Source organism: Capsaspora owczarzaki, assembly GCF_000151315.2.
Source record: "Capsaspora owczarzaki ATCC 30864 unplaced genomic scaffold supercont2.1, whole genome shotgun sequence".
Classification (NCBI taxonomy): Eukaryota; class Filasterea; order Ministeriida; family Capsasporidae; genus Capsaspora; species Capsaspora owczarzaki.
This window is the reverse complement of record NW_011887292.1, coordinates 2755442-2782445: the sequence shown is the minus strand read 5'-3', so window position 1 is coordinate 2782445 and position 27004 is coordinate 2755442. Positions and strand designations below refer to the sequence as shown.

The 27004-nt window shown below is 54.0% G+C and overlaps 11 protein-coding genes across 11 annotated transcripts; 6 read left to right on the top strand and 5 right to left on the bottom strand.

Moving 5' to 3' along the window:
* Window positions 1–1790: 1790 nt before the first annotated feature.
* Window positions 1791–2601, top strand: CAOG_00879 (hypothetical protein; the record flags this gene model as incomplete). The annotated part of the gene is made up of 3 exons (XM_004365693.2): window positions 1791–1919; window positions 2099–2223; window positions 2323–2601. 3 exons carry the CDS (start codon window positions 1791–1793, stop codon window positions 2477–2479), a joined length of 411 nt encoding a protein of 136 aa, XP_004365750.1. The 3' UTR covers window positions 2480–2601.
* On the bottom strand, window positions 2558–9092 carry CAOG_00878 (hypothetical protein). The gene is made up of 4 exons (XM_004365692.2): window positions 8512–9092; window positions 3193–8247; window positions 2848–3015; window positions 2558–2740 (listed from the first exon to the last, which is right to left on the bottom strand). Exons 1-4 carry the CDS (start codon window positions 8950–8952, stop codon window positions 2681–2683), a joined length of 5724 nt encoding a protein of 1907 aa, XP_004365749.2. The 5' UTR covers window positions 8953–9092; the 3' UTR covers window positions 2558–2680.
* Window positions 9093–9839: 747 nt separating this feature from the next.
* On the top strand, window positions 9840–13397 carry CAOG_00877 (hypothetical protein). The gene has a single exon (XM_004365691.2). The coding sequence runs from the start codon at window positions 9939–9941 to the stop codon at window positions 13257–13259; it is 3321 nt and encodes a 1106-aa protein (XP_004365748.1). The 5' UTR covers window positions 9840–9938; the 3' UTR covers window positions 13260–13397.
* A 1-nt stretch (window position 13398) lies between these two features.
* Window positions 13399–15934, bottom strand: CAOG_00876 (hypothetical protein). The gene is made up of 4 exons (XM_004365690.2): window positions 14399–15934; window positions 14117–14208; window positions 13712–13994; window positions 13399–13611 (listed from the first exon to the last, which is right to left on the bottom strand). Exons 1-4 carry the CDS (start codon window positions 15894–15896, stop codon window positions 13502–13504), a joined length of 1983 nt encoding a protein of 660 aa, XP_004365747.1. The 5' UTR covers window positions 15897–15934; the 3' UTR covers window positions 13399–13501.
* Window positions 15935–16094: 160 nt separating this feature from the next.
* Window positions 16095–17724, top strand: CAOG_00875 (hypothetical protein). The gene is made up of 6 exons (XM_004365689.2): window positions 16095–16161; window positions 16424–16516; window positions 16652–16724; window positions 16882–16973; window positions 17077–17489; window positions 17580–17724. Exons 1-6 carry the CDS (start codon window positions 16105–16107, stop codon window positions 17596–17598), a joined length of 747 nt encoding a protein of 248 aa, XP_004365746.2. The 5' UTR covers window positions 16095–16104; the 3' UTR covers window positions 17599–17724.
* A 149-nt stretch (window positions 17725–17873) lies between these two features.
* CAOG_00874 (hypothetical protein) lies at window positions 17874–19582 on the bottom strand. Its single transcript, XM_004365688.2, has 2 exons — window positions 19326–19582; window positions 17874–18885 (listed from the first exon to the last, which is right to left on the bottom strand). Exons 1-2 carry the CDS (start codon window positions 19438–19440, stop codon window positions 17918–17920), a joined length of 1083 nt encoding a protein of 360 aa, XP_004365745.1. The 5' UTR covers window positions 19441–19582; the 3' UTR covers window positions 17874–17917.
* Window positions 19583–20219: 637 nt separating this feature from the next.
* On the top strand, window positions 20220–21631 carry CAOG_00873 (ependymin). The gene is made up of 4 exons (XM_004365687.2): window positions 20220–20325; window positions 20560–20594; window positions 20916–21053; window positions 21153–21631. The coding sequence occupies exons 1-4, from the start codon at window positions 20256–20258 to the stop codon at window positions 21495–21497; spliced, it is 588 nt and encodes a 195-aa protein (XP_004365744.1). The 5' UTR covers window positions 20220–20255; the 3' UTR covers window positions 21498–21631.
* A 267-nt stretch (window positions 21632–21898) lies between these two features.
* On the top strand, window positions 21899–23263 carry CAOG_00872 (alpha/beta hydrolase superfamily protein; the record flags this gene model as incomplete). Its single annotated transcript, XM_004365686.1, has 2 exons — window positions 21899–22514; window positions 22632–23263. 2 exons carry the CDS (start codon window positions 21899–21901, stop codon window positions 23261–23263), a joined length of 1248 nt encoding a protein of 415 aa, XP_004365743.1.
* Window positions 23264–23443: 180 nt separating this feature from the next.
* CAOG_00871 (hypothetical protein) lies at window positions 23444–24212 on the bottom strand. The gene is made up of 2 exons (XM_004365685.2): window positions 23893–24212; window positions 23444–23727 (listed from the first exon to the last, which is right to left on the bottom strand). The coding sequence occupies exons 1-2, from the start codon at window positions 24163–24165 to the stop codon at window positions 23542–23544; spliced, it is 459 nt and encodes a 152-aa protein (XP_004365742.1). The 5' UTR covers window positions 24166–24212; the 3' UTR covers window positions 23444–23541.
* Window positions 24213–24279: 67 nt separating this feature from the next.
* On the top strand, window positions 24280–25738 carry CAOG_00870 (hypothetical protein; the record flags this gene model as incomplete). The annotated part of the gene is made up of 4 exons (XM_004365684.1): window positions 24280–24624; window positions 24675–25253; window positions 25357–25491; window positions 25583–25738. 4 exons carry the CDS (start codon window positions 24280–24282, stop codon window positions 25736–25738), a joined length of 1215 nt encoding a protein of 404 aa, XP_004365741.1.
* Window positions 25739–25937: 199 nt separating this feature from the next.
* CAOG_00869 (translocase SEC61 complex gamma subunit) lies at window positions 25938–26897 on the bottom strand (the record flags this gene model as incomplete). The annotated part of the gene is made up of 3 exons (XM_004365683.1): window positions 25938–26044; window positions 26194–26296; window positions 26804–26897. 3 exons carry the CDS (start codon window positions 26895–26897, stop codon window positions 26035–26037), a joined length of 207 nt encoding a protein of 68 aa, XP_004365740.1. The 3' UTR covers window positions 25938–26034.
* Between the last annotated feature and the right edge of the window lie 107 nt (window positions 26898–27004).

Sequence of the window (27004 nt, the reverse complement as noted above, 5' to 3'; positions counted from 1 at the left end):
ACGATGAGCAAGTGGCTAGGAAAAAAAAAAGACATGCATGTCTCCATCATCGCCCCAACCTTCGTGATAAAAAATAAAACTAGAGCACAAAAAAAAAAAAAAAAAAAAAAAAAAAAAAAAAAAAAGTAATGCAAATCCAATACATGGCCTTCCAAATAATTCTCAATAATTCTCAAAAGTGACCTTTTTGAAACTTTGAATGGTGCAAAGTTCGCACCTCCCGCTCACCCGCGACCCGCCTCGACTGAGGCACACGAGCGCGTCCAGCATCGTACACACTGGGCAAGACTGAAATCGCGCCGCAGACATCACCCGAACCGCCGCGAAAAAAAAAAAACGAAAAAAAAAAAACGAAAAAAAAAAACGAAAAAAAAAAAAAACGAACGAAAAAAAAAAAAGAAGAAAAAAAGGTCAAAGTATAGGATCTTCGGTCGCAAGTCGGTGTGTAAATCGACGAGCGTCGTCAGGATGGAAGAAAAACACACACAAGCACGTTCACAGCACCAGAGCACTCGCACAGAGCACCCAGAGTTGCGCCGCTTTCCAACCGGGATCATGCCCACATTTGCCCCGCCACGAACGGAGCGCCCCTTGTGCTTTGATCCATCTCGTGAGCCGGTGAACGACATGGTGAGTGTGGGTTGGCTGGTCGCGGTTCGCTGCTACCGCTGCCCTGTGCACACGGCGAGCAAAGGGTGGCTCAAGCACACTCACAAAAAAAAAAAAAAAAAAAAAGCCAGAAAAAAAAAAAGGTTGAAGCTTGCCGCTCCGCTCGCTGGTGGGCGGCAGTCGCTGTTTGGGAGGGCGCTGTTGCAAAGAGAGCTTACTTGCACAAAGAGAAGGCTCTGGACGGCGCAAGACGGAGGGAGGGAGGCAAGCAGGGCGAGAGGGAGAAGAGGGAGGGGCCAGCACAGGGGCGGAACTGCAAAGGACGTCGAAAAAAAAAAAAAGGAAAAAAAAAGAGAGAGAAAAAAAAAAGAGACTGGCGTTGGGCCGTGCGGTTTGGCTGCGGTCTCAGTCTGACAAAACATCCAAACTACCGTTTCCCCGCGGGGCAGACGCCAAGCGACAGCCATACGTACATACGCAAAAAGACAGCATGGATGGATGGATGAATGGATGGATGGAAGATCGAGGGAGAGAGCGAGCGTTTTGAAGCGAGGAGTGACGCTTCAGCCAAGCCAGCCTGCCTAAACAAGCCCGTTTTCGCATTTGATGCCCTCACGTTGCGCCCGTTTAGGCCATTTGGAGCGGAATGTCACTTGATCAAAACAATAATACTGTACTGCAAAGCGAGGTCTCGAGTTTGGAGGGGCGAAGAGTGCGATGACCGATGAACGAACAATGTTGGTCGGTTTGTGATTTGGGCTTGATGAGAACTGCGACACTGCGAGGTATCTTTTAGAATGGTCACAAAACAAGCAGCACACACCTACTGGCAAGTCCAAGTTCCCAGTTACAAATTTGGAATTGGAGCGGGGTGGGGAAAAAACAAAAAAAGAGAGCGAGAGCCGCTTGGGAGACCGCAGCGCCGCCGATCCGGGTTTGCTCATGCACCATTGAACCACACCATCAAAGCAAGCAAAGATCGTCTGGACCTGGAAAAAAGGGTTCCCCGGTTTGCTGCTGCTGAATCGTTCATTGCCAACAAGAGCAAGGGACGCCGTTGTATTTTTTGCATTGCCTTCTTTGTTCTGCTCCCAATCTCGTTCTCATCACAACGGTCAATTTCTGACAGTCCCTTTTTTTTTGTTTGCTTGACCATATTTTTTTGTTGTTTTGTTTTGCGAATGGCGAGCATCAGCACTGGCAATCCTCCTACAGCAGCAATGACGGCAGACCAGGTCGTGGCCAAGCTCAAGAAGGACGGCAACTTTGACCAGCTCAGGAAGCTGGCAATTGCGCGGCTCGCAGCTCGGGTAAGGCCCAGCCAGCCAGCCAGCAATCCTACAATCATCTGAATGCCAAGCACAGTTCATTGTCGATGGAGTCGAGGCGTCAGCATGAAGCTGGAGGAGCGCGACAAAGCCACCACCGAGCCAAATGTTCACTCCACTCACTCTGGTTCCATTCGCGCTGCGCTGCTTTTGTTGTCCAGGGCAAAACCGAGTGGCTTGCTGAAAACGCAGAGGATGCTGCCGCGTCCTACATTCGATCGCTGGCGTCTGGGCCGGCCGTCCCGGAGCACCTGCAGTCGGCCGAGCTACGCCAAAAGCTTGATCGGTGCGTTCGCCGTGCGCTGCTTCATGTGAACGTGCTGAATCATTGCAGTGACTCACTTTTTGTTGCTGTGTGCGTTGGGTCTTGTTTGTGTGGTGGCAGATCGGGCGTGTTTGAGAAGGTCAAGCCGGCAGTGGCCAGCATTGTGCAGAACGACGACGAGCTCTGCAAGCAGTTGTTACTTGCCGTCCGACAGACTATTGATACGTTGCAACAAGAGCAACAACAACAGCAACAACAACAGCAACAACAGCAATAGTACATTCAGCAGGAATGGCGCTGTTCTGGCGATAACTCCAAAACTGGCAAACTTTGCTCTTTCCTCCCCCTCAAAAGCCAAGCATAGGAAGTGTCACATTCATTACAAGAACCAAAAGCAACACCGACGCGCAGACAGCGAGCAAGGATGGCAGCCAAGCCGACAAAAAAAAAGCACAAGAACACAGCTTGACTTTGGGCTTCAGAACAAATTGCGACACAACGGGCATGTCGAATTGCCACTCGAGTTGAACCATTTGTACTGCAAGGGAACAGTTCGAGTTCGAGCGAAAGTGAGCCCATGAAACAAGCGACCGGATCAGCCACCTGCAACGATAAACCCAATAATAATAAACGAAATATTCTCACCAAGCATGCCGAATGGAACTTGTTCTTGCACGTCTTGCACCGCAAACTCGGCAACGAGTAGTTGATGGCATGAATAACAGAATAGCAGATGGGGCAATCATCGACGCCTTCAAAGTGCTTGTCGGCATTGCTCTTCCAGAGCAGAATGCCGTCAACAACGCGTCCATTCTGTACCACATCCAAAGGAAAGCAAAGAGTCAGCCGTTGCCCCACTGGCCAGTAACAGCACAAGTAACAACCAATGATGATGCAATGATGGCAACAATGTTGCCATCGACGGCATCACAAAAAACAAAACAAAAAACAAACAAAAAAACCCCCCACAAACCAACACAACATTCTAACCTGTGATGCAAGGAAGGCAGTCAACTGCAGCAGCCACTTGCGCCATTGAGACTCGCTGACGCCAATGCGCCGCCCACCGTCCACATCGGGCAAGCGAAGCGGATGGTTGGGTGCCATGCGCACTGTGAGCTCGACACTCGTTTCGTCCAACTTGTAGCTCGCCGACACCTCGCGGGTCGACGCGTATGCCACCAGTCGCATGCTCTCGTTCTCGAAGGCCGTGCGTGACTTGACAAAGGCATCGACCGCATCGACTTCCACCTGCACTAGGATGGGACTGACGTGGTGCCGCATGAAATGGTCGATTGCCAAACTCAAATTGCGATCGCAAGTATTCCACCATGCCCGCACCAACGCCGGAGTAGCCTCAACAGCGCGGATGAAGAGCTGCGATGCCAGAACAGACAGCGGAGTTGGGGCCACGCACGTCATGCCTCGACGCAAAGCCCGCGATCTAGGACTGACAGCAAATCCGTTGCCGACGCGAGAATGGCGATCAGAATAGCACAACATGACGCTTGCAGCAGAGCAGTCACGGATGACATCCAGCAGGCCTGGTTCAACGCGGCCAGTGCTGAGGTCTATGTGGCAAAACACAACCGTCATGAGCTCTTCCGCCACGCCACGCTCGCTCAAAACGTCCGCAAAGCCGGCTCGCACTTGGCTCTCGGCAGCTTCAAACTGCTGGAAGAGCAAAAACCAGGCCAGCATGTAGCCGAGACGCCAGTGTGCATCGTCGCGCGAGAGCTCCAGCTGGATATCGCCCAGACCTGCAATCACATTCATGAGTGGTTGGGGTGGCGTGTACGTCTTGCCTCCGGTCGTGGCGGTGGCGGTGTCGTCGGTTGCAGCACCAGCAGCCACACCAGGCCCCGAGCTCGCTTCTCCCGCCGACAGCGACGCGAGGGATGAGAGTTGAACGATCGTGCTGAGCACTCGCCAGCTTGTCCGTTGAACAAAGTCATGGCCAGCCGGCAGCAGACGGCACAGTTTGGTAAAGCACTGCGCATCCAGCACGACATCGTCCGGGGCGTGCTGAGTGAGGTCGGCGAGGTAGTCCATGAGCAAAAACTTGGAGGGTGCGATGGGGCGCACTGCGTGCAGTCCGAGCATGCCAGAGCCTGCCGTGGGCTGCGTAGCAGTCTGTCGAGCAAACGGCACGGCTTCCTCGACAAAAGCAGAGAGGGCTTGCGTGGTCACATCAAATGCAAAACGGTACATTTCTTCTCCCAAGTCTTCGTCTGAGATTGGACGAATTCCAGCCGCGGCTGGGTCATGCCACACATGCAAAAGCGCAGCAGCAAGACGAAGGGCAGAGGCATGCAGAGCAGCGGTTGGCGCAAGTTGCACTTGGACGCGGGGTCGGTTTTTGAAGGTAAAGCTGAGCCAGCCTTCAGCTTGCCTCACCACAAACATCCAGTCATCCGGAGCGCACAAAATTTGCGGCGCACCAGTCGTCACCATGCTGAAGCAGTCGCTCGACAAGGCAGCTCCAAGGAACTCGGCCACTGCCGTGTGGCCACCCAGTTGGGATGCGTTGTCGTTATTCAAAGGTCCGGCGAGCAGTGCGGCAGAGCCGACCGAGTACCACTTTCGAACCACAACCAAGACCGTCTGCACAGCCTCGCAAAGCGCTCGACTCAAGCAGTTGGAACGGGGCAAGCTCAGGAGAACGGCCAACAAGGCCAAAAGCCCAAACCCACCGGCTTCAGCTCGCCCTGCTGTGCCAGCTGCAACATTAGGGCGAGCGACAATGGCTTGGCACAATGACTTGATGCAATCATCACGCCAATTGGACTTGGTGGTATCGAGAGGGAAAGTCATGGCACGCGTTCGAACGGCCGTAACAAGCGCCGCCAGTGCGAGGGCCGCAGGTGCCCCACTCGAATGCGCTTCGTCCAGGTGCTTCAAAGCCAAAGTGGTGAAACTAGTCCACTCTTCGGCCGAAACGGACAGTGCAAAGGCACGAGAGCGGGTCATGGCTTGAAGCAAGTTGGCAGGGTTTAAAACCGCGTCTGCCGAAACGCTGAAGAGCGCCGCACGGTTTTGGTCGAGCAGATGGAGGGTGTGCTGCATGAGCGGTTCAAAATGGTTGGCAGCAATCCATCCTGCATCGGCAATCCGGCGAGGAGTGCTCGTTACGAACGGCGTCGTGTCAATGTCAACGGCAAGAGCAGCCGCAACCCAGTTGTGCACGAGAGCAACCCGCGGGGCAACTCTGCCCGGGTCGCTTCGGGCATGGTCGGCAGCGGTAGCCTGCTGCTCCTGGAGCAGACGGCAGAATTCCGACAAAACAGTCGCTTCCAGCAGTGCACGCATCAGCAGATCGCGTTGCTCGATGCTCGGGTTGAGATCGATGACAGAGACACTCATCAACATGCTGCTTGGCGTTTGGAAGCACGGGAGCTGACCAGCAACCCACGCCTCGGCTTGGTGGAACGTGCTCGTCAGCAGCGAATCATAGCCCTGATCGAACGATTCTGCCCACTGCTGCAGCGCCAGATTGACCAAATCAACATGGGGACACAGTTTCACCAAAGCCTTCGCAAGCGCAGCGATGACGTGATGATGGGCCGCGCCGGTGGCTGTCTTGAGTACGTCGGCGACTTCAGACGAGCTAAAAAGCGCCCGGACTTGTCGCCACAATTCGACCGTGACTTTTGTTGAGTTGGCGCTCGAAAACAACACGTGTCGAATGATGCTCGACCAACATTGGGTGTTGGGGAGCAGGGCAGCGTCGGACGAAAGCTCGGGCTCGCTCGCGCGCGCAGCTGCCAGCGCAGTGGCCAGCAGGTCGGCTTGCAGATGTGGAACCAGCTCAAGAAGCGGCGCAGACGACTGTTGGACGGGTGCAAAGTTCGCAAGAGATTCAACCAAACCCATCGCAACGCCCTTGGCCTCAGCATCGGCCTGTGCGCCTCCGTGGAGCAAGGCCTTGATACCGTCGACCAAAGCTGGCAACCGTTCCAGCGACACAAACCAGCCACTTGGATGCAACGCGGCTTTGATCAGAGCGGCTTTTTTCGAGGCAAGCAGTGGCGCCTCGCAGTGCTCCAGCGCGGTAAGACGCCCCAGCACAAACTGATCCAGCTCTGGCAAAGTCAACGCCTCCCGCGCCAGAAGAGGTGTTGCCGCTTGGTCAGCCAGAAAGCTGCCGAGTGTTTCGAGCAATGTGGTCAGCATGGTGTCTGCTTCGGGCGCAGTTACAAGTTCACCGACAAGCTTGGACCAGACCGAGACGAACGAGGTGGCAGGTGAAGAAAGACCGCCTTGCAAAACCACGGCGGTCAAGCGTGCCGCAGACGCACGGAACGCACCAGCAGTGTCGCCTGAAAGGTGCAGGGCTTGCTTCCACACGGGCAAAACCAGCTGATCGAAAGCGAGCACGAACGCACTTTGGTGGCTGCCCTCGTCGTCGTCGTCGTCGTCGTCGTCGTCGTCGTCGTCGTCGTCGTCGTCGTCGTCGTCGTCGTCGGCAGCAAGGGCTTTGAGTACCACGCGCGACCTTGCGTCAGACGGTGCTTTCCCCAATGCAACCAACACTGCAGCAACAAGATCGAGCTGGCCGATGGTTGCCTTCGAGTCAAGAGCTGCATTCAGTGACTTGAGCAGGCGAATAAAGATGGCGTCGACGCCAACAGCCAGATCGGAGGCCGGCGACGCGACCACAGTCAATGCTCCAAGAAGGTCAACGACGCGAACAAGCCATTCAGATTGCGGCAAACCAAGCTTGGGCTCTGAACCGGCGGGGTCTGCCTTGAAGTGCTGTTCTACGCTCGCGAGTAGAGCATCAGAGACACTGGTGGTGGCATCGATACTTTTTGAAAGCGCAAGACTGCATGTTGCCACAATCCCTCGGGCAACAACAGCGCTGGGCCACGCCAAGTCCGCCTCATTGAGATGCTGCCGAGTCAGACGTTCGAGCTCCTCATTGGCCACGAAGGTCGTTACCGCGCTAACGGTGTGTCCTTGACGAGTTTCCGACACCAAAAAGTACTGCATCAATTCAAAGTATGCACTCCAAAGCGCAGTCTCCGCTGCATTCGTGTTGGCCTTCAAGTTGCCGTTGCTGACTCCGCCACGAACGCTGCTCAGGCCACGGAGCAGAGCAGTCAGTAGCTCGCGGTGAAACCCGGCGCCTTCGCCAATCAAGCGAGAGGGAATGCTCGCGACCAGTGGCAAAAGGCAAGGGTAGACTGCGCCAGCACTGCCCGCCGCTTCCCCGCCTTCCGACGAACGCAAGAGGCCCAGTAGCTTGGGCATGACCAACTTGCGGAAGCTGACATTCTCCCAGCAGGTGTCGGGATAGTCGCGAACAAGTGTCAGCACCAACGCCCAAGCAGGGGTCTGGCACTGGGGGGAAACATCACCGAGGGCAGCGAATGCAACCGGAGCAATCAATCCCATGTTCGCCTCGGCGGACGGGCGATGAAATCGACAGATCGCCCCGAGAAGAGACAAGTGGGCCGCGCGGACGGCAGGCACCGAGTAGTTGGCAAACTGTTTGTAAAAGACACTCTCGCTAAACACTGGAGCGAGGTCAGCAGCCGAGTACTGCTTTGCAGGATCCGCACCAGACAGGCGCTCAAGGACGTATGCCATCGCAAGCATGGCAGAAACGACCATACGCTCGTAGGCAGCGGGAATGTCTTCCGCCGCCAACTTGAGCGGGTCGCACAGGGTCTCGGGCTTTGTGTGCTTGATAAAAGTGTGGAAGGCGAGATCGCGGAACTCGGCACTGCAAAAGACAAGCACATCGAGCTGCTTGGCTGGCGGAAACGCGGCGTCGAGGGCCTCGGCAGCGCAACGCGCGACGGTGGGGTATGGATCAAATCGCGCTTCGACGAGCAAGGGAATGCACGTTTTAATGTACGGCGCAAAGTGCTTTTTCGTCTTGACAATCAGGTCGCGGCACACCAGCGCACATGCCTCCCGCACGCGACGGTCCATCGCATGGACAATCTTGGGATGCAGCGCAGCCCATTGCGGCAATACCACCGCTGCCAGTGTTTCTACCGAGTGCGATGCCACCAAGCCTTGGATTTCTTGAAGCGCCTGCATGTTTCAGCCCACCCCATGCCAACACAACAGCCAGCCAAAAACAAACAGCCAAAAAAACCCAGAACGTAAGTAACTTGGCACAATCGTTTGCAAATAGGTTTTTTTTTTTTTTTGGTTGGGATTTGTTGCCTCTTGCGCAATGGTTTTCGGCTGACTTGGCAAAAATCCCATTTTTTTTTTTTGCTCTATTCACATGTTTTGTTTTTTTTCGATTGTGAATGGTTGGGTTGTTTGGTGGATGGTCGTCGGGGTTGTTACCTTGAGACGCGTTACATCATCTCGCTTGGCAAGGCGACTGAAGGCCAGACGCACGTCGTTGGGGACTCCTTCGCCGAACGGAGCACTGACGCCAACAAACGCACCTGCCAGAGTCGAAGGCGCTGGGGACGACGGCGATGGCGAGGCAGGCGGCACGATGGCGAGCGGTGACTGAGGCATCATCGGCCTGCGTGTGTCGCCGCCCTCGTCAGCATCGTTGCTGGTCCCTGCAGCTGCTCCTGCTGAAGCTGATGGAGCTGATGACGGTGACGACGGCGACGATGCTGCGGCACCGCTGGACAGGGATGAGAATGTGATACGCGCGCGGTTGAGCAGCGACGGGTCCTGCGACACGAGCGCCTCGCGTGTGCGCCCTCCTCCGCCAGCCACAGCGCCAGTCGACGATGCACCTGCGTTCGGTGCTGCTGGTTTCCGTCCCATTTTCTTTCCTGCTTGGTTTTTGTTATTAACTCAAAGAGTGACGAACAAGCACACAAAAAACTTGAACGCACAGAGCGAATGAACAAAAACGAAAAAAAAAAAAAAGAACTGAGAACTGAGAACTGAGAACTGATGAAAACTGAAAACTGAGAACTGAGTGGCGCGTTGTTTGTGATTGTGATTTCGGCTCTGACTGTCTTATTTGGTCACTTTTGCTTGTAACAGTCGCGTGTGGACGGTAAAAAGCAAAGCAAAAAGAGGATGGATGGAAAAAACGGAGCAAAAAAAAAAAAATCAAAAAGTCAACGAAAACAACGCAAATGCTGAACACACACACCAGCGAGTGGGGAAAACACCTCAGCAAACTGCTTTTCTCCTTCTTCATCGATCTTCTACATCGATCTTCTGCGTGTCTGAGTGTCTGCGTTTTTCATTGTTCATTTTTTTTTTTTCAAAGAACGGAGAAAACAAACCTCTTTTTTTTTTTTTTTTTTTTTTTTTGCTTTTCTCTACTCTTCTGCTTTCCCAACCCACACTCGGCAAACCGCTGCTTCTTCATTGTGCGAAGACCACGGCCTTTCCATCATCCACTCTTGTCGTTTGATTCCTCAGCGATTGTCCCCATCCTGGCAAGCACTCGTGCGAACCGCCTCCTTGGCAGCTTGAATCTCTCCGTGTTTTTGTTCTCTCGCTTTTGCGCTCATTGGGATCCTGCTGGCCCCCCCCCTTGGCTCCACCCTCCTCGTCTGACGCTGTTCGGGAGACCATCTTCCAGCACCGACGTTAGCAGCGACTCTTCCCCGCGTTAACATTTGCTCAAAGCGCTTTCCCAAAACCCAAAAACTCAAAAACTACAGGTTTTTTTTTTTTTTTTTTTTTTTTTTTGCCTTTTCTCCTTTTTTTTTTCCTCGTCTTCCGCTTTGGTTACAAAACAAAACAGAAAGCCACCTTCAAACCAACACGGCCACGAACGACAACAGACAGCAATGGACGAATCATCCTCGGACGAGCTGAGCCACGAGCAGCAGCCAACAACTAAGCGCGCAAAGCCAAAGCCTGCGCTCGTGTCGTGCGAACGCTGCCGCCACCTCAAGCGCAAGTGCGAGGGCATCTTCCCTTGCGCGCACTGCCGCAAGCTCAACCACGAGTGCGTGGCCTACGTGCAAAAGCGCCGCGGACGGCCGTCGATCAAGTCCAGCAGCAAAGACCAGCAGCACGATTCCTCTGGCGCTGCCGCTGCTGACGCCTCCTCTCAATACCCGACCGCCGACGCCACCACTGTGCTGCTCAACATGCTTCCAGTGGCGACGAATGGAGCACAGGTGCCGTTCATGACACACCCAGGCAGCCGTGCGATGATGAAGGAGCAGCTCGACTCGGCCGAATTCGGGCTGTCTGAGCAACGGAGCAACGTAGGTACCGCTCGCCAGCAGCAGCGGAAACAGCAACCACCGCCGCCCCACCAGCAAAGTACATCGCTCCTTCTGCAGCAATCGCAGCAACCGCCGCCGCCGCCGACGAGGCAACAGTTCAGTTCGGACCCCGCTCTACCGCCGAGCACGGGTGTTCCGAGTCCCGCTCTTCTCGCTGCTATGCAGTCGGCCAACGACATTGGCTTGCTGTCTCGCGTGACAAATGGGTCGCAGGCATCCGATGCCGTGAGAGCGCGTCTCCTGAATGGCGATGGCATGGCATTGCCCGGCATGACTGCAACCCAATTGTATACGTCGCTGATTGGCCATCCGCCTCGATTCTCGACGTTCGTCCCGTCATCCCCCATCACCTACAACACTCCGTCGCCCTTCACAGCAGTGATGCAGAATTTAGCGTCTGCCTCTCCTGCCGTTTCCCACTATCCAGACGACATGACTGGATTTGGCACGTCCATTGTTCAACCACCACCACCACCACAACAACAACAACAACAACAACTACAACAGCTGCAGCCACAACAGCAACAACAACAGCAACAACAGCAACAACAACAGCAACACCACCAGCCGCAACAGCAGCAGCAATTTTCCGCCCCGCAGGGCATCCCTCGAAAGGCCGTCCCGCTGGCACAAAAGCAACAGGCGCAACGAGGACACCTCCAGCAACACCAGCTCGACTTGCTGCCGAAGGGCGGCAATGAAAGCGACTCGGACGATAGCCTTTCCGACCATTCTGGTGATGTGAGCTACGATGGAGACGAGGACGCGATCGCAGTGCCGGTTCCGCGACCCGTGATGAACACAAAGCAGTTGCTCGAATGCAGCGCTGCAGCAGCAGGCCAGCTTGGCCCAGGGTCGCCGTCTGGCAATGTTGTTTCGGAAATCACAAAGTGTTTGCTGTGGGACTCGGCCAACGACGCGACGAATGGCATGCGGGATGGCCAAGGCATGGCCGTTTTGACGGCAGTCGCGGCTGCGTCGTCGAACGGCAAGTCTGGTCCCAACAGTCGCTCTGATTCGCCGTTGACCTCCACTCGAGCTTCCGTCAAGCGCTCTTTTGCAGAGGCCGAGAGCGCAAACATGTTCCTTGCAGACAGTCCAATTGGCAGCAGTCGAGCACTGAGCGCTGCTCCGGCTCTGGCGTATGAGCTCGACGCCGCTCGCACGCAACTCAACGAAACCATGGCCGATGTTTGCCTGCCGTGCCAAATTGGCAAAACACCCGTGGCCTCGTCGTCTACAGTGGGCTCGAGCAGTGTCCTTGATCCTGTCAATGCTGTCGACATCCCGCCCAACCATCCGTGGCTGGGCGAGCACTTTTCCTCCCCGGAAGAGGCCGCACAAATGGCGGATTTGTTCCTGCGTTGCGTCCGGCCCATGTGGCCTGCAGAGTTGACTCTCCAGTCCTGTATCGAGTATCTGACGACCTCAACGTTCAAAACAGACGGCTGCGTGTACGTGATGGACCAGCCTCCAGGGTACTTTGATCCTCTCCAGGAGGAAGGCACAAACTTGCCAATCCAGCTCACCCCTGCCCAGGTCTTGCTGACTGCCAAGCAAGTCCAGGCGCTGGTTGCCTTGGCTTTCGGGTTTCGCCTAGCACGCCAACGGGACACTGCCATGCGCGTGATTGGCAAGGCGCGAGAAGTTGCATCGCTGCTCTTTGACGTTGTTCACAAGGAGGTTGCTGTGGCTTTCCTCGTTCTTTCCATGTTTTGGGCTGGCGAGGATCCCGAAAAGAGCACCTTGTACGCGAAAACTGCGGTCGGCCTCAAGCCACGATCCTATCTGCCGGCCAATGCCGAGTGCCCGCGAATGCGTGCGCTGGCCTACGTCAATCTGCTGCTGACCTTGCGTCCCGGTCAACTTCTTGGCGGCCAGTTCAAGACTGTGATGGCTCTCCTCCAGTCCGTGACTGGCCCACTGCGCACTTCGGAAGTCAAGCCCGAAAACCTCGCCACGCTCTTGTCCTCCGAAGCGCTGCGCGCCGCCACAACCTCTCCCGCGCTCGAGATTGTGTACGCCTCGATTTCCTACATCCACAGCCAACTGGAAACAGACTTTGGGCTGTTTGCCGAGCGCCAAGCTGGTTTTGCAGGGACAACAACGCAGTCAGCCGCGAGCGGCAACCAGTCCAAACGGCTTCGTCTCGATGCGGCGAGCGGCAGTGTCAGCTCGCCCATCTCGTTCTCACCTGCAGCCAGCGACTCTTCTGCGCTTTCTGCCGGGAACGACAGCCATGGTTCCGGCGGTGCCGGCGACTCTGCTCCTCAAACTCCGTCTCCTCTTTCCAGCGAAAAGATGACCGAGGTCATGAAGCAAATCACTGCCGTGGTCGCGCTGGCCAAGATACACTCTGCACATCTCGGGGAAATGATGGTCAATGTTTGCGTCTTGGCCACCTGTGTGCGCGCGTACGCCAGCTGGTGTGGGCAGGACTTGAGCAATCTCGATGCTTGCTTTGCAAGCTTGTCTCTGCTTCTCGAGAAGCAGGATAGTGCCTATTACTCTGCACTCACGGTCCGGTTTATTTATTCGGCAGCCCGGCTTGCTCTGATTCAAGGCAACTCTGATCGTCTCAACGACTACCTCGGCGCTCTGAAGAAAATGGGTCACATGTATTTCGTTGCAGAGGCGGCTCATCGCAAGCTGTCCTCTGTCTCCGTCCCATCACGCCCACTCCAATTCCACCCGTTTGGTGCTGGCAACTCTAGTGTGCCGCCGCGCAGCATTTCAATTTCGAGTAATTCGCCCGCTTCGTCCACATGGTCAAATCTGGGCAACACTACCACTCCACTGAACATCACTACACCAGTCTCATTTGCGTCACCTGTCTCTTCCGTTCTCAATGCATCAGCGCAGCGAGTAATGTAAATCTAGGGTTGGATCTTTTGTTGCCAGCCAGCCGTCTTTCTCAGCATGATTTTGTTTGGTTCGATTCTTGCTTTTTTTTTTTGGGTTGTTTTTTGTGTTTAGTACCCACGTTAATACATGTAATGGTTTGAATGGCTACCTTTAGTTGGAAACTGTATTGATCAAAATCCACCACCACCAACAACAACGACAACAACATCAACAACAACAACAAAAACAAAACAAAACCCCACGCAGGTATCTTATAGCTTTTTGGCTTTCTTGTTGGCATCATCCTGCTGCTGAGCATACAGCGCTCGAGTTTCACTGACTCGAGATTGCAAAATGTAGTTAATCTTGGTCACAATTTCCTCTAAGAAGCACAAGTGTGTCGATCGAAGAGGGAATGTGAGTGGACATCCACATTGCGATTTCAGCCTTTCCAAAGATCAAACTGACTCAGCCAAACTTACTTGCTTCTTCGGCGCCTTTCGCATCAAAGTAGTTGCTCTTAAACTCGTTTCCGTTATAGTAGACAAATCGGAAGGACTTTGTCGAAACGCCGGGCTTGAGTGTTTTGGACTTTTCGTCTATGGGTTGACACAAGACAATATCGTCCATCTGATACGATACTAGCTTGGTCTTGGCAAAGAAGCCCTGAGTACTTTGAGGAATAATATCGACCTTGTTCCCATCAATTCCGAGCATGACTTCCTGGTTTGCGCTGAACTTGTGCTTGATGTACACGAAAAAGGACTTGTCAGGAAAAGAGAAAACACGCAGAAACAAGACACAAGCATGATGCGGTGAGCGAAATTCATCCCCAAAACCACATGCGTTCACGTTGAAAAACAAATCAGCCGAATGCCGTTGAGTACCTTGTATTGGTGCACTGTCAGCGAAAAATCGACATCGTCAGTCTTTTGCTTGTCGGCAACTGCATCGGCGTCCACAAGGTCCATGCGTTTGCCTGCAGAAGAGCAAACGGGATGTCGTTGCAAGGCAAGCAAGTGAGTGGCAAGACGTAAAGATGACAATAACACAAACCAAAAACAAGAAAAAAAAAAAACAATTCCCAGACCCTTGCTGACTCTTCACCACTGGAGACAAGAACGCACGCCAAAAGAAAACCCTCCCTCCTCTCTCCTTGTATGCCTTACTGAATTTGTGGATGAGGTTGAACTTGGTCGTCCCTATACTCTGAAGGGTTTGGTTTAGATCGAGCTCTTCTCCAGGCGCATCGACGAGTTCAAGCGTGTGCTGGTCTTTTGGGAGCTGACGCTTTTTGCGCACGTTCGCGAGCACATCCTTGAGCAGAACATCAAAGGACTTGACACTGACAATGCTGCAGCCTTGGTTTGGCAGGTAGACGTGAACAAAGGTGGTTGTGTGCTTGCTCTCTGGGCGCATAATCCGTCGCGTGTTGCGGTTGAATCGCGGGCCCTCGCAGAAGGCCAACTGGTCAAAGCCGAACTTTTGGATGGGCTGCTTGCGGTCCAGCGCCGGGAAGTCCATATCGGGCGTGCCGTCGTCCTCAACCATGCGCAAACAGTACGAGTCCATGTTGCCTGCGAGTTTGGGTTGCCGATCGTCCTTGGTGTACTTCCACATGATCAAGCCAAGCACCTGTTCCACAGTGGCCGTTCCGAGGGCAATGATGTTGATGGGGGCGATTGCCGGGGTGTCCTTGGCGGTTGGGAAGAAGATTTCGAGCTTGACGGTGCGAGCAATGCCAACGTGGCCTTCGCCGCTGAACTGGCTATACTCGGAGAATGTGTTTTTACCTCCGCTAGAGGCAGTTGACTTGAGCAGCTGGGACAATTTGGAGGGCGCAGTTGCCGGGCCAACGCTGGTCGGCACCGCCACCCGCGCGAATGCGTCACCTTCGGCACCCGCCCCTGATGACGATTTGCTAGCGCCAGAAGATGATGATGACGACGACGACGACGACGAGCCGCCTGTAGCACCCTTGCCCAGGTCTTTGAAATTGACCACCTTTGTTTGGGCCATCGGGTGCTCGTTGGCCGACTTGCCGACGTGGCGGCGCGCTGGGCCCAGAAAGTCCAAGCGCGGGCTCATTGAGATGTCAAACGACTGCGCGTACTGGGTGTCGTCCCCGTAGCCGGTCGCAGACTGGAGGAGTGCATTCGAGCTCGGGTGAGGGCTGTTGTGCCCGCCCGTCCCCGCGACGCTGCCATTGCCGCCGCCACTGCCGCCGCCGTGGCTGCTTCCCGTCAGCGAGACATTCAGGTTTCCGCCACCCGTTGCAAGCAGCAGCGCAACGCCCAGCGGGGTCGTGACTTCGGAGGCTGTCGGTGCGAGATTGAGCTTTTGAAGCGCGTCTGCCGCGCTGCTGCTGCTTCCACCGCCGCCGCCGCCGCCGCCGTTGTTGCCCGCGCCAGCAGTGCGTACGGGACCGCCGCCAGTGCAGATGAGGCCGCCGTCGCCGCCGAGGAGCAGCGCCATCCCGCCGTTCGCCAGCGGCATTCGCGCCTTGGCTCCGTACGCAGACAATCCCGGCTGCACAACCGTCTGCAGGTGCTGCGCGCTCGGGCCTGGCGCGGCAATCACCATCCCAGACAGTCCCGTGTCATCGCTCGTCATCCACGCAAACTGCACCTGTCGCGTGATGCTCGCAACGTCGTCCAGAAACGCCATTGAAATTTGAAAAAGCCCAACCAACCAAAAAAAAAAAAAAAAAAAAAAAAAAAAAAAAAAAAAAAAAAAAAAAAAAAAAGGATTGAAAAACTCGAAATTGAAAGAAGAAGAAGAATAAAAAGAAGTTGAGTGTTGTTCTTTTGTTGTTGATGTTAGATTATTACTAATGCATGCATTGTGTTATTTCTCAGTCTTTTAACATCACACAATGGCGAGCAGCGTTGCAGCACTCGAGCCGTTCTTGATTCTCGCACGCACTGCCAAGGTCAGAAGAACAAAAAAGCTCACGTCACACACACACACACACACACACACCAAAGCATGCCAGTTGTTTGCCACTTTGTGATCCCTCTGTCATTGTTGTCGAGTGGTTTGTGTGCTGTTTCTGTTTTTGAGGTGCAATGCTGACTGACTGACTGGCTGAGCCTTTTGTTTGTCTTGGATGCTGTTTGCGCGCCCTTCGTTTCCTATGCTCTCTCCGTCTCTCCGTCTCTCCGTCTCTCCGTCTCTCCGTCTCTCTGTCGCAGGGCGCTGCATGCGCGTCGCTGATCAACCAGGCCATCGAGGCACAGGGAACGTTCGTCTTCAGCGAGCTGCTCGCCACTCCAGCCGTCAAAGAGGTCAGCTTTGTGTGCCGTTCGTCATTCTGTCGCGCTGTCCTGATGGCGTCCCGAGTCTGACACGATATCAATCTTGCTTGCTTTTCTTGCTGCCTTTCGTAAACGACACCCCCCCCCTTCTCCTGATTCCACCAGCTCGAGGGAACGGCGCACCAGCAGAGTCTCGAGCTGCTCAAGCTGTTTGCATACGGATCGTACGCCGACTACAGTATGTCAACGCTTTTTGTTTTCCGCGAAATAATCGCGTGATGGGTGTGCTGGAACTGCGAGTGCTTGCAGTCACACGAGGGAGGAACGGAGGGGCTGCATTGTTTGTCTGTGACTTGCCGCCACTCACTGCTTTCGCCTTGTGCCCCGAAACACAGCCGCCAACCCTTCGAGGTTCCCGCCACTGTCAGCCACACAGCAAACCAAGCTACGGCTGCTGTCGATTGTCTCGTTGGCCTCAGACTGCAAGGTACACTTCTGGCTTGTTGTTCTGCAGACCATTCTTTTGCCCGAAATTACCTCACATTTTCGTCCTCTTCTCGCCTGCCTATTATCACTTCTCACTGATACAGACCATCCCGTATGCAAAACTCTTGGCCGTGCTGGCATTGGACAACGTCCGAGAGCTCGAGGACATTATTATCGAGGGCATTTACAGCAACGTGCTGAAAGCCAGCCTCAATCAGCAGCACCAGCATGTGCGCATCGAATTTGCCATTGGCCGCGACATTGCCAGCAACGCGCAGCTAGACTCCATGATCCAGACTCTTGGAGCTTGGTGCCAGCAGTGTGAAACACTTCTCACCAACATCCACTCGAACATTGCCTCAGCCAACCGGCAAAAGACATCTGCCATGGACGAGCAAGTGGCTCTGCAAGAGCGCATTGCAATCCAAAAGCAAGCTTTTACGAGTCAAATGTCACACAAACTCATGGACGGCCACGGATTGCGTGACTTCCGGTCCGGCTATGGCACCGACAAGAAGTGAGTGGCTTTGGTTTTTTTTTTGATTTGGGTATTCCGGTGATTGTGATTCGGCTCACTTGCTCCTCTCTCTATTGCTATCTGTCACAGAGGTCGCAGAAAGTTTTGAAAGCCACTCTGTTAGCTTGGTTTATTGGGCCCCTGTTGTCGCGTTCTTCTTTTGTTTCAATATACAGAGTTGCATGTCACTCCAGATTCAAGGGGAGAGCAGAGAAGGCGCTCTTTTTGAAGCAAATGTATGGACCTCGTTCTCATTGAATGAAAGTTCCATTTTACAAACTTCGAAAGCTCCAAACTTCGAAAGCTCCAAATCATCATCAACCATAACAACAATCAACCATAACAACAAAACAACGGCTCAACGACAATCAAACCGAGTCCTATCACACACACACACACACACACACAATCGCAACATCACCAGGCAATCATGTAGCTTGACGTAATTGGTCCATGTACCGCTGAACATCGACTGCCATGGCCTTGAGCCTGTTGAAGGCTTCAAAGCGACTTTCCTTTTCAACAAATTGCAGGACAGTCGGGTCGTACTTGAGAGGATCAAGTTCGAGTGCGCGACCGTTCTCCAGCGGCAAGATAATCACAGACGAGCCTGGTTCATGGACGTTGGACGCACGAACATAGGCTCGAGAGTCGGGCAGAACGGCCAGCGGCGAGCCGTTGATGGACATGACGGTTTCTCCAGCACGCGCGACTCGCACCACCGGTGTCTGAGCGACAGTCGGGCGGGCGTCGCCTCGTGGCGTTTGCAGCGGTGTTGCGCCCCAGATTGGGAGGGGCTTGCGCTGCATTGAAGGAGTTGCCATGACCATCACATCGGCACAGGTGACAGCATTCTCACCCTCCGTGTCGGCACTGCGCTTTGCACCCCGCTTGACGGTGCTTGGTCGCATGTGGTCTGCTGCAGTCACTGTGGCCGAGCGCGCCACTCGGCTCCTTGTTTGCGTGCCTGGCACGGCCATTTCGGGAGCCGGCGCTTCCACAGCAGGCTCGCGCGGCCCCATCTGCGGCATCATGACGGTGGCTGTGTTTGAAAGCATGACGCCCTTCTTGACTGTGCCTGGCGGGGCGCCAAACATTGAGTTTGTGTTGGCAGTCTTGAGCACACCCTTGCGGCCAATCGTTGCAGGCACCTCGAGAGTGGGCTGTCGGTCAAGTGGCGCAGCAGGGATGGCAGTACTCGCGGGCAGAGGCAAGCTGGACAACGTGGCGGCGCTTGGCATTGGGCCGACCGCGTCTCCGTAGCGTTCGAGATATTCACGCAGTTTCATCTGCTTGATTGCACGCGGCACTTGGAGCATTGGAAACTTGAAGTTGTTGCTCAGCGAAAGCAGCTGCATTTTCTTGAGGGTGTTCATCTTGTCGACTTTTGATTGCACTATTCAGCAAGCAGAAAAGTGAAACAACCGAGCTGGTGAGGCAAAGTTGAACAACAGCAGCAAAGTCGGGAACGCGGGACGTGTCGTGCCATTCGTGAGATGCCGAGTATTGTATCACATTCCTCACCACCGTCGTGCACGAGTGGCAATTGAGACTGGAGGGCAGTTGAGCGCCGCAGAGAGAGGTTTCAGGTTTTTTTTTTTTGAAACCGTTTCAGCAATCCTCATCGACGGGTTGCTCTTCTGAACGCTCGCAACACTTGTTCTGTGCCGTCAAGCTCACCTCCTCCAACATGCACATGACCAAACCCTCGAGTAGCAATTGACGGACTGACGTATGAATGTATTGATTGTGAGGCGGGAGGAGAAGACGAAAGAACACAGTTTGGCTGATTTTTGAAAGCAACGGTTTTTTTTTTTAGTTTTAGTTTTGCTCTACCTTCCAACTCAAATTGCTGCAGCTGTCGCTCGAGCTTGAGCCGTGACTGGTCCTTGCTAAGCAAAACCTGGTCTCCTGTCGGCGACCGTGGTGGTGTAGTCGGCTCGGCACTCATGGCGTTGTGTCGATGCAAAAGAGTATCCGACTTGAGCGAAATCCGAAATGTGAGACTGGGCCGCTACGCGGAGAAGCTCAAGCTGTTTCAGCAATCATGATGAGCAGTACGGTGTACGATCTACCTCTGTTTGAGAGCACGAATCCACCAAGCACCAGTAGTGATGCACTGGAATTGGTTGACAAGATTATTACTTTGACGCAATCCAAAACGCTGATCGGCTTTCCTCGCGATTGGAAAGCGAGCCTCGGCTTTTCACTCGGGTTGTGTCCCCCTCCTCTCACGCCATCCCTTCCCCTTCCCCCAGCTTCGGCCTGTCACGAGCTCCTGTCGTCCCGAGGTTTCGGGTGCGGGTTACGTGCCACAATCCACAATTGGGGCGATTTTTTTTTTTTTTTGTTGTTGTTGTTCGTTTGGTTTGAACAGTCGCATCGCGTTTCATCGGACGCAGGCAGGGACCAGGCAGGAATAAGATCGAGTCGCTTGCATCGTCTGCCTTGGTCACGCCCGTCTCTGCTTGCGATCGTGGCTGGAGGAAGGGGAAGGGCGGCTGCACTCACTCTGTGTGGTACGGATTTTTTGTTGTTCACCTCCAATTTCAAAATCGAGCGCGAGCACTGCAGAATCTGCTCTGCTGCTCTGCTGCTCTGCTGCTCATGTTTCGGTGCATAGCCCCTCGGTTCCGTTGCTTGGAGTGGAATGGATGCTGCACTGTGCCAATGAGTGCGATTGTGGCTTTCAATCGTGTTTTGATTGATTCCAATTCCAGCTTGTTGTTGGTTCACTCTTCTTTTTTTTAACTTTCGCGAACAGTCATGTTCAAAGTTACGCTTGCCGTCTTGGCCCTCGCCTGCCTTGCTCTTGCCCAGGAGCACCAGCGCTGCAGTACGACAACGACGACCACAGATCGCCTCTTTTGCCCCCCGCCCCCTTTGTTGTTTTCTTTCGTCCTTGTCCTCTGTCGTTCTCCGCCTCACGTCCATGTCATGCGCTGTGACACTGACGCGCAATTCTGTGTCACCAACAACTTTTTTTTTTTTTTTTTTTTTTTGGTTGTTGATTCCAAATTGTTTGTTCTTTGTTGTTCTTCTCACTGTTTTCCTGTTTTTCTTCTCACAGTCGCTCCCTCACAGTTCGAGTCCCGCATCGTCGAGGTAATTCCGTTTGCTTGTGCTTCCCTTCTTCTTCTTCTGATTCTTCTTCTGCTCCTTACAACAAAAAAAAAAAAAAAAAAAAAAAAAAAACACAAAATCACGATTTTGAAAACAAAATGTCAAAATTCTCGAAAACAAAAAAAAAAAAAACTTTCCACTTTCGAACGAAACGAAAAACTCAAACAAAAACAAACAACAAATTTTTTCGTTATTATTAATTTTTGTATGATGAATGATTTTTAAAAAAATCTGCCCCTTCAACAATCTCAACATTGTCGCGTTTTTTGGTTTGTCCTTCAAAATGGTTGCAATACATCACAGGTCGATCCCTCGAAGCAGTTCGAACTCCGCGGCAAGCTCGTCTATGACGCCCACAACCAGCGCACCGCCACGATCGAGGAGGTTGTCGTCGGCTCCCAGAAGCCCGCCTTCTACCACACCATCACCCTTCACCAACTCGTAAGTTGATTGTGGGACTGTCCAATGTCCACTGTTGGGGAAGGCGAATCATCGATTGATAATTTCTCACTGTCATTCCCCGCTCGATTGCACTCACAGGGCGCCCAGTACAACATCAACCTCCAGACCAAGGAGTGCAAGATCCAGACCATCCCCCGCCAGTGGCGCCCGTTCGAAATCCCCCACAACTCCACCTTCTACGGCGGCGTTATCGTCGGCACTGAGGCTTTCGCTGATTCCGGCGTTGAGGTCGACCTGTGGGGCGGCCACACTGAGAGCGGCGACTCGTGGACTGGTGCCTTCACCAGCCGCATCTGCATCCCCGTCTCCGACTCTGTTCGCGGCGACAAGATTGGCTTTGTCCACACTAGCTTCTTCGACACCGTCCTCGGCATCTCCGACCCCAACGTCTTCATCCCCCCGTCCAACTGCGTTCGCGCCTAAGCTACGCGTTCGCAACTGGTGTGTTGAGACAAAGTGCTGCTGTTCCCTGAATGTCGCATTGTTTCGCAATTGTAAAGAAGACATCGTTCTAAAACAAACCAAAACAAAAAAGCACCAAAAGGGTTGCAATTTCATCGTTCATTGTGTGCAAATGCAGACATGCACCGTGCTTGAGCTGATCTTTGAGTAGACCAGTCTTTCAAAAAGTTGAGCTTGAACTGGGGCGGCGTCTCAGAATGCTCGGTACTCGACTCTTGAACACGCGCCCGTTGATAACTCTGCCCGGAGCACATTCAAGTACTGCTGCAGTCTGCTCTACCTCCGCTACTGCTGCTTTGCAGTCACCGTCTGACATGCACTCAGCGCACGTCGCAAGTCGACGACGACAACAACAACGCTCCATGTCCGCCTCCGCCGCTGATCGGGTCGGTCTTTTGCGATCGCTCGCGCACCCCCACCCCGCCAGTCTCCCACAGGCACCACTGACACCAGCATCGCATCTAGCTGCACGGAGGTCCATCTCATCGTCAGCAGCAGCATCGTCGTCGTCGTTCAATGCTGCTACGAAATCCCCCGCACCACCACCATCACGTTCTGGCGCTGCGGTCTCCGACTCCGCTGCTGCTGCTGCTGCTGCTGCTGCAACCGCCAACGCCACGGCGACTGCTGGAACAAGCTCGAGTCAGACCTCGGATGTGCCGTACGAGGCCTATCGCGTGGTTGCTGCGGACGGGTACCCGCTTGCCGTCCGACTGTTCCGACCACAGCAGCAATCGCCGAAAGCGGTCATTCTGGTCAACTCGGCCACGGCATGCTCGCAGGGCTACTATGCCAACTTTGCCGCGTACATGGCTGGCTTGGGCAACGCTGTCGTCACGTACGACTATCGCGGAATTGGCGAATCGCGCCCACCAAACAACGCGTCGCTCGGAAATTTCGCCGCGACGATGCGAGACTGGGCTTTTCTCGACTATCCCGCCGTGCTGGCGCTCATCGACGAGCAGCTCTATCCGCGTGGTTCAGGAGAAGCACCCGCGTCCACGCTGCCCATATTCATCGTCGGCCATTCGTTTGGCGGGCAATTGGTCGGGATGCTGCACCCAGAGCTCTATGTTTCGCGCGTTCGTGGAGCAGTCCTGGTCGCGGCGCAGTCTGGATTTGTCAACCATTGGTCGGGCATGTCGTGGCTGGTGCGGCGGGTGCAGTGGTGGATGATCCCGTGGCTCGTGCGATTCGCTGGCTACGTGCCAGGCGCAGCCGGCATTGGCGAAGATTTGCCAGGAGGCGTTGCCCTCGAGTGGGCCAGTTGGTGTCTGACACCCGGGTATGCCACCGGCAAGTACCCCTCCAAGCTGGTCAATTTTGCAGCCTTTTCTGCGCCCGTTCTCTCTGTCGAGGCTCCCGACGACGATTTCGCGCCCAAGAAGGCTGTTGACGAGCTGCTCTCATGGTACTCCAACACTCGAGTGACTCGCTGGCTCCTGAACAAGAAGGCCTTCCCGGGCCAGTCGATTGGCCATTTTGGCTTCTTCCGCAAGCGCGTCGGAGGTCAGACAATCTGGCCGGCAATGGAAGCGTGGATGGCGCAGTCGCTCTCAACGAGTGCTCCGATCGACGCTTGGACGCGTGCACCCACCGAGCCCGACGTGCATCAACTCGGCGCGGTTGTACAAAACCCCAGTCGATCGACTGAGCTCTCGCCGCGCGTGTCTGGACCAGTGTTCAAGACCATTCCAGCAGCTGGCAATCTCAAGTCCAAGCTCTAGCTCCTGCTCTGTCATTTGTTTTCAATAAACTCTACAGGCTGCGCACACACACTCACACACACACACACACACTCTCTCTCTCTCTCTCTCTCTCTCTCTCTGTCTCTCTCTCTCTCTCTCTCTCTCTCTCTCTCTCTCTCTTTCTTCCGAAAACATTATTGAGATGTGACAACCACCAAACGAGTCTTTCTTTTGTATTCAATAAAAAACAAAAAACAACAAACAAGCACAACCTTCTTCTCTACAAGTACTCTAGACATGAATGCAAATTGCTGGAGTCATCCCTTGTCCTTGGCTTCTTTCGCCATGGCATTTAATTGCTCCTTGTATCGTATGGATGTTTGGAGATGCTGCTGTATCGTAGAAAAGTTGGTGATGGTTGCCATCTTGCTCACAGTCTTTTGAGCGTACTCGACGTCGTAGAGCATACCCGCAATCCGCGTGCTCAATTGAAGCATGTCTTCCTGCATACGTACAATCGCATTCGTTTGCAGATCAACGGTGAGCGACTCGTCATGGTTTCTTAGAAAGCCAGCCAGTTTTCAGCCAAATCGACATGTTCCAACCAACAATCGCCAGCAAACGAAGCCCCAAGCCCCAGAATCATATCCACGCCCGCTCAGATGTACCTTGCGTGCAACGACCATCGGGACGGCACGGTGGATGTGCTGCTGGACGCGGAAGAGGCCAAGCGACGGCTCGTTGGTGAGCACGGCGAGATCGCCCGCAACACGCGAGGCAACCGTCCGCGCCGCAGCGTCCGTGCGTGGATCAGCTGACCACACTTGGCGGTCCTCGTCCAATCCCGCGGCGGGCGGCTGGGTGCCCGGCGGATGGTTGTGGTCGAGCTCGTCGTCGTCCTGCTCTGGCTGCAGGAAGGCTTCCAAGTCCGCCTGCAGCATTGAATTGAATGGGTGAATGGGCAGCACACACACACACACAAAAAACAAAACGGGACTGCACTCATTTATTATTATTATTTGGTGTTGGTTCTTTTTGCTTTTACCTTGTAAATAATGAACTTTGTCGCTGGGTATGGCTCAGACTCGGACTCGGACTTGGAGTCGGACGCGCGGCCAACTCGGTCGGTGGCTGCGTCCTCCACGAAGCCTGCGAGCAGTGCCAGCAGCTCTACACAGTCACCGGTGATAGCAACGGCAGGCGCAGCAGCAGCAGCAGCAACATCGGCGGTTCAGCAGCCAGTCAAGAAGCAGACGTTGGCGGAAAAGCGGCCAAGACTTGCTCACTGCTCCATCCGCGACTGCTGCTCGCCGAGTAAGGGAACGCGGCTGCTGATGGTGGATGCTGACTCAATGGTGCTCGTGCCTGCGAGTGGCACTGTCGGTGTGCTCGCGGCGGAGGTAACTGACTGTTTCTGAAACGAACTCACCTTGTGAGTGTGCTGTGACAGAGAAACGCAGACGGCTCTGCATCAGACTCGGACGACGATGCCGATTCAGCACAGTCACGCAGTGTCAAAAAGTCACGCGTCGATGGCCCATTGACGGGCTTGTCTGCCATGCTCCCGCCTCCGAAATCCAGGTCGGGCGCTGCCTCCTCTGCCAAGCCCACGGCTACCCCCGCCGCCGCCACAAGTCGGTCATCATCTAGCTCTGCGGCACCTCCGTCGAAATTCGTGGCTGTACCGCACTCGTTGCGCACGGCGGCCGCCGCCTCCTCCTCAAAAGTTGCTGCTGCCTCGGCTCGACGTGCCGACAATTCGGACGACGATGTGACCGGTCCATCATACACGGATGCTGTAACAGGACCATATAGCGACGTCACAGGCCCGTATACCGACGTGACAGGGCCGTATACGGATGTGACAGGACCATATAGCGATGTCACAGGACCATACGCTGAACTGGGCTCCGACCTTACCGGCCCGTATCCTGACGAGACTCAGGCGGCTGGTCCTGCCTATGGCGCACAAGCGCTTCCCCAGCCAACCTACGTATCTCCACTAGACTTGAACATGTCTGAACAGGATGTAAGGCACACTTGGCTCGTTTGTTCGACGCACCGCCATATTCCTTTTTTTTTTTTTTTTTGGCTTGCGCATTCACTTTCCAACCTTTTCTCTTTTGCTGCAGCTGCTTCGACTCGAAGGACGCAAGCGGACGGGCCGAATGGGCTTGGCAAACATCCAGATTGTGGACGCTGACGCCTCATCTGTCATGACGGACGAATGGCGTGGCCAAGTCCTCGACCCGCTCCTTCTTGCGCAGGTAAACACTCGACTGCATGAAGTGGCGACTTTGAGCGTCGCATTGCTGGCAGTCCAACACATGCACGACACTTACTTTCCTTCTTTTCCAGGCCAATGTCAAGGTCAACGCGTCGTCGCGACAAAAGAGCAGGCACCAGCTCACCTACTTGGCTCAACAATCCAAGGCAGACGAAGCTCGCATGCTGTTGAATAATGAACGAGCGCGAGCAGGTCGAGAAGCGTCTCGCAACATGTATGGGTTTTGACGGATCAGATCTCTCCAGCAATTCAGCCACGAAAACATTCCCTCTACGCCCCGCTTCTTGTTGTTTTGTTTTGCACAAATCCAGCAGCAATCGCACCCACCCAACCGCTTCAATCAAATACACAGTTTCTTTTTTGAGGCAAGACAATCGCATAATCCTGCGTTGTTGTTGTTGCTGTTGTTGTTGTTGCTGTTGTCTTCGAGGTGAATCGATTGTATTATTATACTAGAATAGGCATATGCAGTGACGAGTCGGTGAGACGAAGGATGATGGCCGAAGTGGAGTTGGTTGGTGTTTTAGCCACCGCTGCAAGAAACGCATCCATCAAACAAAACAATCAGAAGGCAAACAAACAGGACGAGTGTCGTCGGGCAGGTGAGATCCCCAAACCATCATCAAAATGGAAAAAAAAACCACATCTACACAACACAGGCGCAACAATCAGGTCAACATACACGATAATCTGGTTGATCGGGATGTGGATGAGCTTGATGAAGAAGCCAACAAAACCGAGGACGGCAAAGCCAACAGCGGTCGCAACGGCGATCTTCTGGAACTCTGTGAAGCGCAAGTCAGGGCTCGGTTGTCAGTGCAATCACAACCAGGTTCGGCAAGACACGAGCAGTCAGCGCGCGCGCGAGAGAGAGAGAGAGAGATAGCTCGATAGGAAAGAAGAAGAAGAAGCGCAAAAAAAAAAAGGAAAAAAAAAAAAGCGATCTCAGTCAACTGATGTTGTTTTAGATTGGCTCAACGCGAGATCGGTCGCGGCCATGCGACCTGAGCACAACCAAAGCGCCCTTGTGGGAGGGATACTGCAGCGTGACAATAAGAAAACGCACTCCAATCCAAAAAAACCCCGGCGCGACGATCGCCGCAAGTCGAGTGACAATTGAAAATCAATCAAAAAAAAAAAAAAAAAAAAGCCGTTCTGTGTCGAGTCACTTCCACCTCATCGTTTTTGAATTTTGATGGCCGTTAACGCCTTTGCCCTCCTCAGTGGTTCACCACCCCACTCCGCGTTCATCCTCATCAATCACTGAGGGGTAACGTGGAAAAACAACGCACCCTTGCGATCGGGCTTGCTGCACTTGTTGATAAGTCGCTTGCTGTTCTGGGCAAACTCCTGAACAGACTCGATCTGCTCGTTCACGTAGTCCATGTTCGAGAAAATAGAATGCGCTGGTCAAGTTTTGGAAGTATTCCATTGGTAATTTCCTCAACTGTCCAACTTGTCCGAGTGATCCAGTAAACGAAATACAAAAACAC